The sequence below is a fragment of the Colobus angolensis genome, unplaced genomic scaffold (assembly GCF_000951035.1).
Source record: "Colobus angolensis palliatus isolate OR3802 unplaced genomic scaffold, Cang.pa_1.0 Scaffold11, whole genome shotgun sequence".
NCBI lineage: Eukaryota > Metazoa > Chordata > Mammalia > Primates > Cercopithecidae > Colobus > Colobus angolensis.
Window position 1 is genome coordinate 5,978,879 of NW_012112030.1, and position 14,142 is coordinate 5,993,020.

Below are 14,142 nucleotides of genomic sequence, written 5' to 3' on the forward strand. Positions count from 1 at the left end.
AAAAAAAAAAAAAAAAAAAAAAAAGTAATCTGATTATTTATTTAGAGACATAGTCTTGCTGTGTTGCCCAGGCTGGAGTGCAGTGGAATGACCTCAGCTCACTGCAACCTCCACCTCCCGGGTTCAAGTGATATTCTCCTGCCTCAGCCTCCCGAGTAGCTGGGACTACAAGTGCCTGCCACCATGCCCGGCTTATTTTTGTATTTTTAGTAGAGCTGGGGTTTCACCATGTTGCCCATTGGTCTCAAACTCCTGACCTCAAGCGATCCTCCCACCTCAGCCTCCCAAAGTGCTGGGATTATGGCGTGAGTCACTGTGCCTGGCCATAAATTTTTTTAAATATGTATTTTGTTACAGCAATTCCAACCTTGATGAGACTTATCAAGACAAAAGCACCAGTATATAAAACAAAGCATATTCACAAGGATGTTTATAGTATTATTACTCACAATAGTAAACACTGAACACAAACTGCAACTCAATTCTGACAAACAAGGTAGAGAGGCTCTTGCTCTATCAGATATCTACACATAGTACCAAAAGAATAAAGACTGGTATTCATAGAGAAAAAGCACGATACAATAGACTAAGTGACCTTGCAATAGACCCATGCACACGTGGAAATTAAATACATTACAAATTAGTAATAAACAGACTATTCAATAAGTAGCATTCAGACAACCAGTTACCCATTTTGAAAAAAGAAAACAGGATCTCTTTCATCACGCTGAACAGCAAAATCAATTTCAGGTGGATTAATGTCCTAAACATGGAAAAGCTTTTAGAAGACTGTATTCAAGAACTGAACATGATCAAAGGGTGGAGAAGAATTTCTTCAATTTAAAAATAGTAGAGAACGTAAAGAAATAGATGAATATGCTTGACATTAAAAGTGACAATTTTTGTCCACCAAAATCTCTAATCAAAAAAAGAATACCACAGACTGGGATGAAAATACTGTACTTACAATTCATATAACTGACAAAAGAATTTGAAGTCAGATTAGATAAATCTGGCCAGATACAGTGGCTCACACCTATAATCCCTGGACTCTGGGAGTCTGAGGTGGGAGGATCACCTGAAGCCAAGAGTTCAAGACTAGCCTGGGCAACAAAGCGAGACCTCATCTCTATAAAAAATAAAATATTTTTATAAGGAAAAAAAGAAAAAGAGCCTGTAGATCAACACAAAAAAGGAAAAAAAAAATCTCAATTAAAAAAAGACACAAAGGACCTGCACAGGCAATTCATAGATGACATACTGGAATATGCACTTAAAAAGGTGAACAGACGCATAACCTCAACAGTGAGAGATAAATTAAAATAATGACATGACATAATTCACATTATTTTGGCAAAAGGCTTAATGTCTACCGACCTCACAGGTTGGCAAGAAGGTGGCACTATACAAAACAGTATTTGATGAGGAGAAATCCTAAGGTAGTATATTCACTTTGGAGAATCATTTGGCAATATCTAGTAGAGCTGAAGTTACTGTAATACACTACAACACAGAAATCCCACTTCTGGGTAAATGGGCTAACCCAGAAACACTCTTGACGATGTATCTAAGGATGAAGTTTTATAACACAAAATAATAACTAGTTTAGGAATATAGACAAGGCCGGGCGCGGTGGCTCAAGCCTGTAATCCCAGCACTTTGGGAGGCCGAGACGGGCGGATCACGAGGTCAGGAGATCGAGACCATCCTGGCTAACACGGTGAAACCCCGTCTCTACTAAAAAAAACAAAAAAACTAGCCGGGCGAGGTGGCGGGCGCCTGTAGTCCCAGCTACTCGGGAGACTGAGGCAGGAGAATGGCCGAAACCCAGGAGGCGGAGCTTGCAGTGAGCTGAGATCTGGCCACTGCACTCCAGCCCGGGCGACAGAGCGAGACTCCGCCTCAAAAAAAAAAAAAAAAAAAAAGGAATATAGACAGAAGCACTGAAAGTACATTATAGGAAAGATAAATACCAAGTTCAGGATGTGGGGAAGAGAGAAGAAAATGATCAGAGAGAGTAAACAGATAACTATATTGACGGCTTATTTCTAAAGCTGGTTAATGGGTGCAAAGGAATCCTTCATACCTCTTTGTAAGCCTCACGGATCTCAAAACAACCTTTTTTGTTTTTTTTTTGAGTCAGGGTCTTGCTGTGTCGCCCAGGCCAGAATGCAGCCTCCCAAGTGGCCGAGACCAGAGGTGTGAATCATCACATCTGCCTTAATTAATTTATTTTTTGTAGATATGGGATCTCGCTACATTGTTCAGACTGGTCTCAAACCTCAGGGCTCAAGCCATTCTCTTGCCTTGGCATCTCAACGTGTTGAGTGGGGGATTACAGGACTAAGTCACAGCACCCAACCTCAAAACAAACTTAATAAAAAACGATTTACTTCTTAATATAAAACTAAGTTACTTTCTAAAGTTCTTTTTGCTTAAAGTATGAAGAGTAACTATTAATTAAATCTCAACGTAGTAAGGTAAAGGTGACCCAGAAAAGATGCCATTTAGCTCTCTTCTAGCTAGTCAGCATGATGTGTTATAATGAAAAATTAAAATGAGACATGAAGAGCTAATTCAAGGAGGCAGGAGTCATTTTTCAAGAATAGAAAGTAGGCTGGGCACGGTGGCTCACACCTGGTGGCTCCCAGCAATTTGGGAGGCTGAGGTGAGTGGATCACTTGAGGCCAGGAGTTCAAGACCAGCCTGGGCAACATGGCGAAACCTCATCTCTACTGAAAATACAAAAATTAGCCCAGCATGGGGGTGCACACCTGTAGTCCCAGCTACTCAGGAGGCTGAGGCATGAGAATTGCTTGAACCTGGGAGGCAGAGGTTGCAGTGAGCCGAGATCACGCCACTATACTCCAGCCTGGGTGGCAGAGCAAGATTCCATCAGAAAGAAGAAAACAGAAAGTAAAATTAATATAACCAATATATTTCAAATCTTCACTGTGTTCTTACTCTATCATGTATTCTGAATAAGCCACCATATTGAATTTCATGCTTATCAATATTCCACCTTTAGTTTTACTAAATGTCTGTATTTCCAACACTGCATTGTTTAGTTTTGCATATATTTAAATTTTATATAAATGAAATACATGTATTCTCTTCTTTGACTTGCCTTTTTAGATGAACATTATGTTTCTGAGATTCATCCATGTGGTTACAGATCTCAGAGAGATAAGTAGGGATGACATCACCTAGGGCCTGATAGCCAGGGCAAGAACTTAAGATTTTTCTGGGAATGCAACTGGGGAGCTATTGGAGGAATTTTGTTTGTTTTTGTTTTTGAGACAGGCTGGAGTGTAGTGGTATGATCGTATGATCATGGCTCACTGTAGCCTCGACCTCCCAGGCTCAAGCAATCTTTCTGCCTTAGCTTCCTGAGTAGCTGGGACCACATGTGCATGCCACCATGCTCAGCTAATTTTTTTTTTTTTTCTTTTTGAGACAGTCTCACTCTGTCGCCCAGGCTGGAGTACAGTGGGGCAATCTTGACTCACTGTAACCTCTGCCTCCTGGTTCAAGAGATTCTCATGCCTCGGCCTCCCGAGTAGCTGGGACTAAACAGGCATGTGCCACTGCACCTGGTTAATTTTATATTTTTAGTAGAGATGGGGTTTCACCATATTAGCCAGGCTAGTCTTGAACTCCTGGCCTCAAGTGATCCATCCACCTTGGCCTATGAAAGTGCTGGAATTACAGGTTTGGGCCACCAAGCCTGGCCCCAGATAATTTATTTTTACATTTTGTAGAGATAGGGTCTTCCCCTCTATTACCCAGGCTAGTTTTGAACCTTGAGCTCAGGATGATCTTCCTGCCTCAGCCTCTCAAAGTGTTGGGATTACTAGTGTGAGCCATGGTGCCTGGCCTTATTAGAGGATTTTGAGCAAAAGTTGATTTGACTTGCAATGTAAAAGCATCCGTCATACCACTGTGGTGTTAGGAAGAGATTAGGAGGGAAGAGTAGAAGCAAGAGGACCCCTTAAGGGGCTACTATAGGTAATCCAAATAAGAAGACGGTATCAGGAGTGGAGATGGTAAAAAATGGTCAGATTTGGAAACATTCCGAGAGTAGAGATTTCAAAGGGTTCCTGACAATTTGAATATGAGGTATAAGAGAAGAGAGGGACCAGGATGTCTTTAAGGATTTGGGTCTAAATCAGAAAAACAGAGCTGTCATTAAGCAAGACAGACAGGCTGGAAGTGGTGGCTCTCATCTATCATCCCACAAGTTTAGAAGGCCAACACATGAGGATTGCTTGAGCCCAGGAGTTTGAAACCAGCCTGAGCAACATAGGGAGACCATATCTCTACAAAAAAATGTAAAAAAATTAGCCCGGTGCGGGGTGTAGTGGCTCATGCCTGTAATTCCAGCACTCTGGGAGGCTGAGGCAGGCAGATCACCTGAGGTCAGAGGTTTGAGACCAGCCTGGCCAACATGGTGAAACCCCGTCTCTACTAAAAATAAAAAAATTAGCTGGGCGTGGTGGCAGGTGCCTGTAGTCCCAGCTACTCAGGAGGCTGAGGCAGGAGAATCGCTTGAACTCATGAGGTGGAGGTTGCAGTGAGGGAGCTGAGTGAGACTGCACCACTGCACTCCAGCCTGGGTGACAGAGTGAGGCTTTTGTTTCAAAAAATAAAAAATAAAATAATTAGCCAGGCATGGTGGCATGTGCCTGTGGTCTCTGCTACTTGAGAGGCTGAGGCAGGAGGATTGCTTCAGCCTAGGAGGTTGAAGCTGTAGTGAGCTGTGATCCTGCCACTGCACTCCAAGCTTGGGTGACAGGCAAGACCCCATCATTCACTCACTCATACATACATAAGAATAAAATGATTAGGAGATAACTACAGGTAGAACACATTGTAAGGATTTCAGTTTTGGAGATACTGAGTAAGCAATTCCTTATATAAACCTGGAGTTGGAGCAGGGAAAAAAGTCTAAATTGGAGACAGAAATTTGGAAATAATAAACATACAAATGGTATTTAAAGTCATGAGCTGTACAAGATTACTAAGAAAGTGATATAAACAGAGGAGGATAAAAACCCAAAGCCTAAGCTCTGATGTACCTGAACAATAAGAGATCTGAGAAAATACATATTTAAGAAAATCAAAATCAGCAATCTTATTTGGACCAATCGGTAAAATGTGTTAAGACATCTTATAGGAACTCCGATTACATACAAAATAAGTATATCACCAAAGAGGGAATCTCTCTAACTCCTGTCAGACATTCAATACATGTGTAAACTGGGTTACAAATTGAGAATGGGTGAAGGCAGATTTAATATGATTCAGTGAAAGAGAATTATATTACTAGAAAAATAACTCGAGTTTAATTACATTGATGGCATGTGTAAAAATCGTATTTACATGTAAAAGAAAACACGTTTTTCAGCTTATTAAGAAAGTCTATAGTTACACACAAATGCTCACTGCACAAGTTATAATGTCACTCTATATACTAGAAAGATATTTGCATTATTTTTACCTAATGAGCAGTTGCTTTGCATTCTCCCATCTGTTGAACAACGTAACATGGTGCCAACCACACGGCCTCCCACGACAATGACACGTACATCCCGTCCATGAGACTCTTTAACATACTTCTGGAACAGGTATGGTGCTTCATGGCGAATAAGATGGCTTAGATCAGCCAAATGGTGCTTATCTCGAGCCAAGAAAACAGCTTTACCTACGATTGAAAAGAATAAAAATACACGTTAAGTCATCAATTGTGGGCAGATGATACCTATTATCTGAATCTTCTTTTATCACAATCTGCTGTTTCAGAACCAATTACACTTTATTTTTTTCTTAAGTTTTCCTTGTTAGAACTGTTTTAACAGTGAAATAATACAAAAATACATAAAGACAAGGTAAATAATCTCCTTTTACCACTCCCGAAACTCTTTCATGACAAACTAAAATTTATTTTGATATATGTTGTGAGGCAAGGGTCTAGATTTGTACTTCTCCAGGTTAGCCAATAATGTCAACCTTATTCACTAGCAAAACTTTTTCTCTCTGAATTAAAACATATGTGTGATATATTATTATACAATATACTAATATACTATATTAGGATATAGTAATATAGCAGTATGTTACCTCAATTTATTTCTGAATTCTCTAGCCTGTTCCACTGCTCTATTTGTCTATTTTTGTGCCAACGGAAGTGGCTGTTTTAGATATATGGTTCTAAATTCCTCCCATGGTGGGGAAGGGAAAGGAGGGATACCGAATCTATGTCACTTCTGGCTGAATCTAGGAGGGCTGTGATTGCTCCAAACAAGAGAATAGAGCAGAATTAATTCTATTATGACTTATGAAGGTAGACCATAAATGGTCATACAGCTTCTTTGTTCACTTTAGCATTCACTGTAGGAGGCCTGAGACTCTTGGCTGCCCTACTGGAGAAGCCAAATATAAAGAATCCAGTCAACAGTTCCAGCTGAACTCTGATCCAGCCATCCCTGCCAAAACACAAAATATGTCACTGTACTCAGACTGATGTATCATTTTATGCCTTAAAATTCTATCTTAGGCTGGGCGCAGCGGCTCACGCCTGTAATACCAACACTTGGGGAGGGCGAGGCAGGTGGATCACCAGAGGTCAGGAGTTCAAGACCAGTCTGGCCAACATGATGAAACCCTGTCTCTACTAAAAATACAAAAAACAAAGTAGCTGGGCGTGGTGGCGGATGCCTGTAATGGCAGCTACTTGGGAGGCTGAGGCAGGAGAATTGCTTGAACCTGGGAGACAGAGGTTGCAGTGAGCTGAGATCACGCCACTGTGCTCCAGACTGGGCAACAAGAGCAAAATTCATCTCATTAAAAAAAAAAAAAAAAAGTCTACCTTAATCCAAAATCATTAAGATATTTTCATATGACATCTTATAAAGTGTTAATAGTTTTACCTTATTCATTTAAGTCTTCAAACTATATATCTTTAGAGGGGGATGACTGGAGTTAGTGATCTAAGGTCTTATATTGTTTCTGTGCATTTTTTTAAGACAGAGTCTGGCTCTACAGCCCAGGTTGGAGTTCAGTGGCATGATCTCGGCTCACTGCAACCTCTCCCTCCCGGGTTCAAGCCACTTTCCTGCCTCAGCCTCATGAGTAGCTGGGATTACAGGCGTATGCCACCACATTTGGCTAATTTTTGTATTTTTAGTAGAGGCGAGGTTTCGTCACATTGGACAGCTGGTCTTGATCTCCTGACCTCAGGTGATCCACCTGCCTTAGCCTCCCAAAGTGCTGGGATTATGGGCGGTCCTTATATTATTGAGGAAGATACAGACAGGTCTAACTTGAGACTCAGTCTAAGTACGTATGTTAAAATCGCTAGGTAACCACTAAACAGAAATAGCTTTTAGCCAAACTGAACAGCTTAGTAGCCTTCTGTAAGTCTGAGGTATCATGCACCTAACAATTTCCCTCTAATTATTCTTCAAAGTCACTCATATTAATAAGCAAGAATAGTTTCAAAACTATATACCTTACCAACAACTCATACACACCTCTATGACCCCGCGTATTCTTTACTACCATTGGGAACTCCAGTACTTCTGCTTCATCAATCATTTTAGCAAAATTTTCATGGCCACCTGGTTTGAGCAATAAAAAAATTTAAGACAAACAGCAGCAGAAGTGTTTTGTGATCAATTTTATCTACACTAAAGACAACCAACAGCACAAGGAAGTTGAAGGTAAGAGCCTGATGGCTATCTTTTTCTTGGAGAAAGTATGTATAAGTTGAAAATATAACTGAGTATCAGTTTAAAACAATACCTTGTAAAACATATAATAGCTCCCTTAACCTATACATATTCTGATATCTAACTTAAGTATCTTTCAGCTAAACAGAGTTTCCTAATTCTATGCCATTTCTCATGTTTTTATCCTTATTATTCTCCCACACAAATAATAGAAGCCCCAAGATTTACTTTAATATATTCAATTCCCTGCTTGGATTAAGAAACTGAAGAATTAGTTGGTTAAGATCTATCCAAGGTTGAAGAGATGCTGCACACACTGACACACTCCTCTTTATTATCAACAAACACACACACACCAATTTTTCTTATCTCCATTATTAATCAGAGTTCTTTCTACACTGGGGGTAACTCAGCATCCTGGGTTAAGTCTCCTTTCTCACTCTTTTTATTGACCAAAAAAACAAATGACACAATAACAAAATTAGAGCAAAAATAGATTGTAGCTACAAAAATCAGCACGATGAGAGAGAAAAGTTGAGACAGGATAAAGTTCATTAAACAAGTGAAATACGAGAAATTTGTAGCTTTGCAAAATTATGATGACTTGGTCACCAAATTTTAATCCTTCATCAATAGAACAAAGGTAATACTTGTTAATTTGGTTAGCTTTTTTTCCCTTCTTTCCATTCTCATAAAATCAACATTGTACAATCATGTTATAAACTATTAATAGCCCCAAAGCATTAAAAACACAGAATTCTCAACTTACATTAATTCTGTCTCTTCCTATGCAATTGCTAAAAATGGAAACCGTGTCCACACATGCCATACAGGCTTGGTGGGGGTTGAGGGGGGAAGAGCTCCTTTCTTTAAAATATTAACAATAAGGAGAGGACAAGGGTTCCTTTGTAAAGCCTCATTAAATCTCCAAGAATTCTACTGGATATTTATTTGAAGAAACACCTTTATGGAAAACTCTGCACTAATTTAAGTTTGGTCTTTTCCAAACAAGAGAATTAAAGGCAGGAAATACATTAGCAAACCGTTGTTTAGAGCAGTGCTACTCAGAATGTGGTCCTGCAACCCGTGCCTGTATACGACTTGTTCACTACTGTTATGTGGTCAGATAAATACAAAAGGGTATGCAGCAGAAGCTTTTATAGCAATCTGGCACTGCTGTGATCATTTTATTATATTTTACAGAAGTATTAATCTACCACAGATTGATCTTTAAAAACAAAAACAAACCTTTTACCAGAAGTTTGAAAGCATTGCTTTAAAGCACACCTACTAAAGTGTTACTTTCTTTAAAAACATTAAAATATTTGAGTTATCAAAATTGTAATGAAGAAAACGAAAAATTAATGTCATAAAATTCTATTATTTTTTACCACAGAGGTTGGCAAACTAAGGCCTACGGGTCAAATTTGACCTATTGGCTGTTTTTATAATAAAGTTTCATTGGAACAAAACTACTCATTTGTTTAAGCATTGTCTACAGCAGCTTTCATGCTACAACAGCATTACTGAGGTTTACCAGAGAACTCATGGCTTGTAAAACCTAAAATACTTTTAATCTTGAAAGTTTGTTAACCCTATTTTCCCCCATAATATGAAACAAATCTTAAGATAAGATTTGAAATTAGCCTGTCCAGTGTGTTAAAACTGAAAGTCACTTCTATAAGATGTTCTTTCATGTTTGTAAATTTATCCTATTAAACTATCAGTGGTTAATAGTTAGGCTATGCACGCTCTTTAGTAGGCTCACCATAAGAGAAAGTATCTGGCAGAGGAACACCATGGCCAGCTAACTCTTGAAATGTCCAGAACTTATTAACGCAGTTCAGGATGGCTTGAGGTCGGTTCATTAACCGGCATCCCATCTTCTCTAGATGGCGCAAAACAGTGATGTCACTATCACTCTGCACCCAAGGGGTTGGTACTCTGACTACTACCACTTGTGGGTAGGCAGTGATTAGCTCTCCATTGATCCGCAGACCTGAAATACACAAAAACAAGGCCAAAACCATTAGAGGGAAATATACGACAAAATAGAGAAATAGTAATATGCCATAGAGGAACAGTAATATGCCAAAGTTTGGATCATAAAATGAAATGTACTATTTTGTTAATATTAAATTGGGATCGAGATATTCCTCTGTAAGAAAAAAGAAAATTTAATTAGAAAAATCTCTGGTTAAAGAAATTATAGTACACACCACTACAATGAATTACCACATAGCCATTAAAAAGAATGTCATAAACATGTATGTTCAGAGATGAACAAATGCCCAGATACATAATGTTGAGTTTTTATTTAAAAGGCAAATCTGAGAAAAGGTTTTATTTGTGCATACACATAAAGAATACCTATATGGGCCGGGATGCCGAGGCGGGCAGATCACGAGGTCAAGAGATCGAGGCCATCCTGGCCAACATGGTGAAATCCCAACTCTACTAAAAATACAAAAACTAACTAACTGGGTGTGGTGGCAGGCGCCTCTAATCTCCGCTACTTGGGAGGCTGAGGCAGGAGAATCACTTGCACCAGGGAGATGTGGGTTGCAGTGACCCGAGATCACACCACCGCACTCCAGCACGGTGACACAGAGAGACTCAAAAAAAAAAAAAAAAAAATCTAAGCGGTTTAACAATTTAACTGGCTTCCTCTGAATGTGACTGGGTGGTAAGGCAGGAAGAGGAAGGTTGAAGAGAAAATTTTAATATTGTGCTCCATGCAATTCTCTATATTATGTTTTGTATGCTTTTTAAAAAAGTGAGAACATGTGTCTCTATAATGAAAAAAGAAAACAATTTTTTAAGAGAAATGTTTCTTGAATATTTACCCAATTCCATTCCACTTAGGGAGACCCCAAATAATACACAAACAAGGTATTTATATGAGTTGCTTCTTTTTTTGAGACAAAGTCTCACTGTCACCTAGGCTGGAGTGCAGTGGCTGGTCTCAGCTCACTGCAACTTCCGCTTCCTGGGTTCAAGCAATTCTCCTACCCCAGCCTCCCAAGTGGCTGGGACTACAGGCGTCTGCCACTACGCCTGGCTTTTTTCTATTTTTAGTAGAGACAGAGTTTCACCATGTTAGCCAGGATGGTCTCAAACTCCTGACCTAGTGATCCACCTGCCTTGGCCTCCCAAAATGCTTACAGGCATGAGCCACCGCACCTGCCCCGAGTTGCTTCTTAAACTCCATTTTCATTTAAAAAATATATTATATATATATATAATACAGATATATAGTGTATATATAAATTTTATGTATATATATATATGCGCGCGCACACACACACACACACGAGTAATCCCACCTTGTCTGTGGGGAATGTTTCAAAACCCTCAATGGATGCTTGGAACTGTGAAAAGCCTAAACAGAGAACTATATATACTGTGCTTTTTCCTGTACACACATACCTGTGATAAAGTTTAATTTATAAATTAGGCACAGTAAGAAATAGTAACTAGTAATAAAACTGGACAATTATAACAATTACTGTAATAAGAGTTATGTAAATGTGGTCCCTTTCTCTCAAAATCTTATTATACTGTACCATGGGTAACTAAAAACAGCATGCAAAACCATGGGAAGCAAAACTGTGGCTAGGGAGGACTACTACACTTGTTTAAAACATTCAAACACAAAAATACAGAACATATTCACTTTCCATACAACATTCGAGGTACTTAAGGTTATTAGTACGTATCTTCCCTACTGTCATCTAAGTATACAGAAACATATATAGATATAAAATCACTTAAAATTATTGGCTGGGAGTGGCGGCTCATACCTGTAATCCTAGCACTTTGGGAGGCAGAGGCGGGTGTATCACCTGAGGTTGGGAGTTTGAGACCAGCCTGGCCAATATGGTGAAACCCCATCTCTACTAAAAATACAAAAATTAGCCAGGTGTGGTGGTGCATGCCTGTAATCTCAGCTACTCGGGAGGCTAAGGCTGGAGAATCTCTTGAACCCAGGAGGTGGAGGTTGCGGTGAGCTGAGATTGCGCCACTGTACTCCAGCCTGGACAATAGAGTGAGACTCTATCTCAAAAAAAAAAAAAAATCAGAGACATCTTTCTGTATCAGAGCATATATAGCTTTATTCCAATACTTTAGGTGGGCTGAATGGATTACATTTTATAGATACACCATATGATCAATTCCTTACTAATAACTGATATTCGGCTGGGCGTGGTGGCTCAAGCCTGTAATCCCAGCACTTTGGGAGGCCAAGGCGGGTGGATCATGAGGTCAGGAGATCGAGACCATCCTGGCTAACAATGTGAAACCCTATCTCTACTAAAAAATACAAAAAATTAGCCGGGTGCGGTGGCGGGCGCCTGTAGTCCCAGCTACTCAGGAGGCTGAGGCAGGAGAATGGCGTGAACCTGGGGGGCAGAGCTTGCAGTGAGCCAAGATTGTGCCACTGCACTCCAGCCTGGGGCACAGAGCAAGACTCCGTATCAAATAAAATAAAATAAAATAAAACTGATATTCATCCAGTAAATATTAAGTACTATGTGTCAGATTCTTTTCTATATGGTCAAAATAGATTGATAAGATAAGGTCCTTGCTTTCAAGAAGCTTTCTAGTGGGAGACAGACACTATATTAATTTTTATGGTATTAACTTTTAAACACGGTAGTAGTTCTGATGGAAGAAAAATCAGGGACGTAGAATTAATGGCAAAATTAAGGCACAAACCATGAGCCGAGGGTGTGTGTGTGTTTAAAAAAAAAGAGAAAGGACAATTCAAATGTAAGGCAGAGCACAAATCACGGGGCAAAAATGTTAACAATATGTGTGTGTCTCTCTGCGACTTGTATGGATGTACAGTAAAAGATACAGCTGGTCAGGTAAAGTGTGAAATATGCAAAGCCATATGTTCTGAACTAAAGAATTTGTTCTGATTAGGAATTGAGAGTCTGTGCTGGATATTGCCTGCTGATAGTCCATGCCATCCCATCTTTTAATTATTCCTCTGTATGTATAGCAGGGAATAGAAGCATTTTCCATATACTCCTCTGCCAACAGAATTCCATCTTGAGAATCTACCAACAAGATGACAATTATACGAAATTTTGGCCAGGCCTGGTGGCTTACTCTGTAATCCCAGCACTCTGGGAGACAGCAGGAAGAGGACTGCTTGAGACCAAGAGTTTGAAACTAGCCTAGGCAACATGAGATCTTCATCTCTACAAAAAAATACTTTAAAAAATTAGCCTGGTGTGGTTGTGTGTATCTGTAGCCCTAGTTACTCAGAAGGTTGAGGTAGGAGGATAATTTGAGTCCAGGAGTTTAAGACTGCAGTGACCTATGATCAACCTGGATGACAAAGACCCTGACCCTAAAATGGAAAAAAGGTTTTTCTGAAGGTGAAAAAAGTAGAAATTATTCTCCAGGAGCACCCATGGATAGGTATGTTGTCATCAGCAGATGTGAGGTTTGCCTGTGGCTAACACCATTCTCCTCACAATCATTTGCTACAAGCATACTGATATTTTTTTCTTTTCTTTTCTTTTTTTTTGAGACAGAGTCTCACTCTGTCGCCCAGGTTGGAGTGCAGTGGCACGATCTTGGCTCACTGCAACCTCCGCCTCCTGGGTTCAAGCGATTCTCCTGCCTCAGTCTCCTGAGTAGCTTGGACTACAGGCATGCACCACCATGCCCCGCTACTTTTTTTGTATTTTTTAGAGATGGAGTTTCACCATGTTGGCCAGGCTGGTCTCGAACTCCTGACCTCAGGTAGAGGATCTGCCCACCTCAGCCTCCCAAAGTGCTGGGATTACAGGCATGAGCTACTGCTCCCAGCCCTTGATATCATTTCTTAGGCTTTAGCAGTGACTTGCCTAGATAAGCAAATCTAAAGAGCATTCTAAAAATTGAAAGAAGCCTTGGCGCCAGTTTGAGGATGAAAAATTTTGAGATAAGGATACAGAGAATGGGAATGTTAAGAAGGGAAACTGGTTTGGGGCAGAAGATGTTAGATTTGGATCTAGATAGGAAAGACTTTGGTAATGACGTAAGGATTTTAAAGTAGAATTACTGTACTTGAAATGTAGAGTGGAACTATACATATATGTACACAGTCATATTGGTGGAGTGAAAGCTGTATATTCATATTTAAATATTAATTTATGGGGCCAGGCACAGTGGCTCATGTCTGTAATCCCAGCACTTTAGGAAGCCGAGGTGGGTGGATCACCTGAGGTCAGGAGTTCGAAACCAGTCTGGCCAACATGGTGAAACCCTGTCTCTACTAAAAATAGAAAAATTAGCCAGGCATGGTGGCAGGCGTCTTAATCCCAGCTACTGGAGAGGCTGAGGCAGGAGAATCGCTTGTACCTAGGAGACGGAGGTTGCAGTGCGCTGAGATCAAGCCACTGCACTCCAGCCT

The 14,142-nt window shown here is 40.0% G+C and overlaps 1 protein-coding gene across 2 annotated transcripts in view; it reads right to left on the reverse strand.

The window, feature by feature from the left end:
• Positions 1 to 14,142, reverse strand: part of RIMKLB (ribosomal modification protein rimK-like family member B) — a 94,006-nt gene that overhangs the window by 8,699 nt on the left and 71,165 nt on the right. For both annotated transcript variants that reach the window (XM_011953446.1, XM_011953439.1), the window contains exons 4-6: positions 9,499 to 9,729; positions 7,533 to 7,619; positions 5,501 to 5,704 (exon numbers count right to left, since the gene is read on the reverse strand). In XM_011953446.1, coding sequence (XP_011808836.1) covers positions 5,501 to 5,704; positions 7,533 to 7,619; positions 9,499 to 9,729 — 522 coding nt within the window. The remainder of the gene's footprint in view (positions 1 to 5,500; positions 5,705 to 7,532; positions 7,620 to 9,498; positions 9,730 to 14,142) is intronic.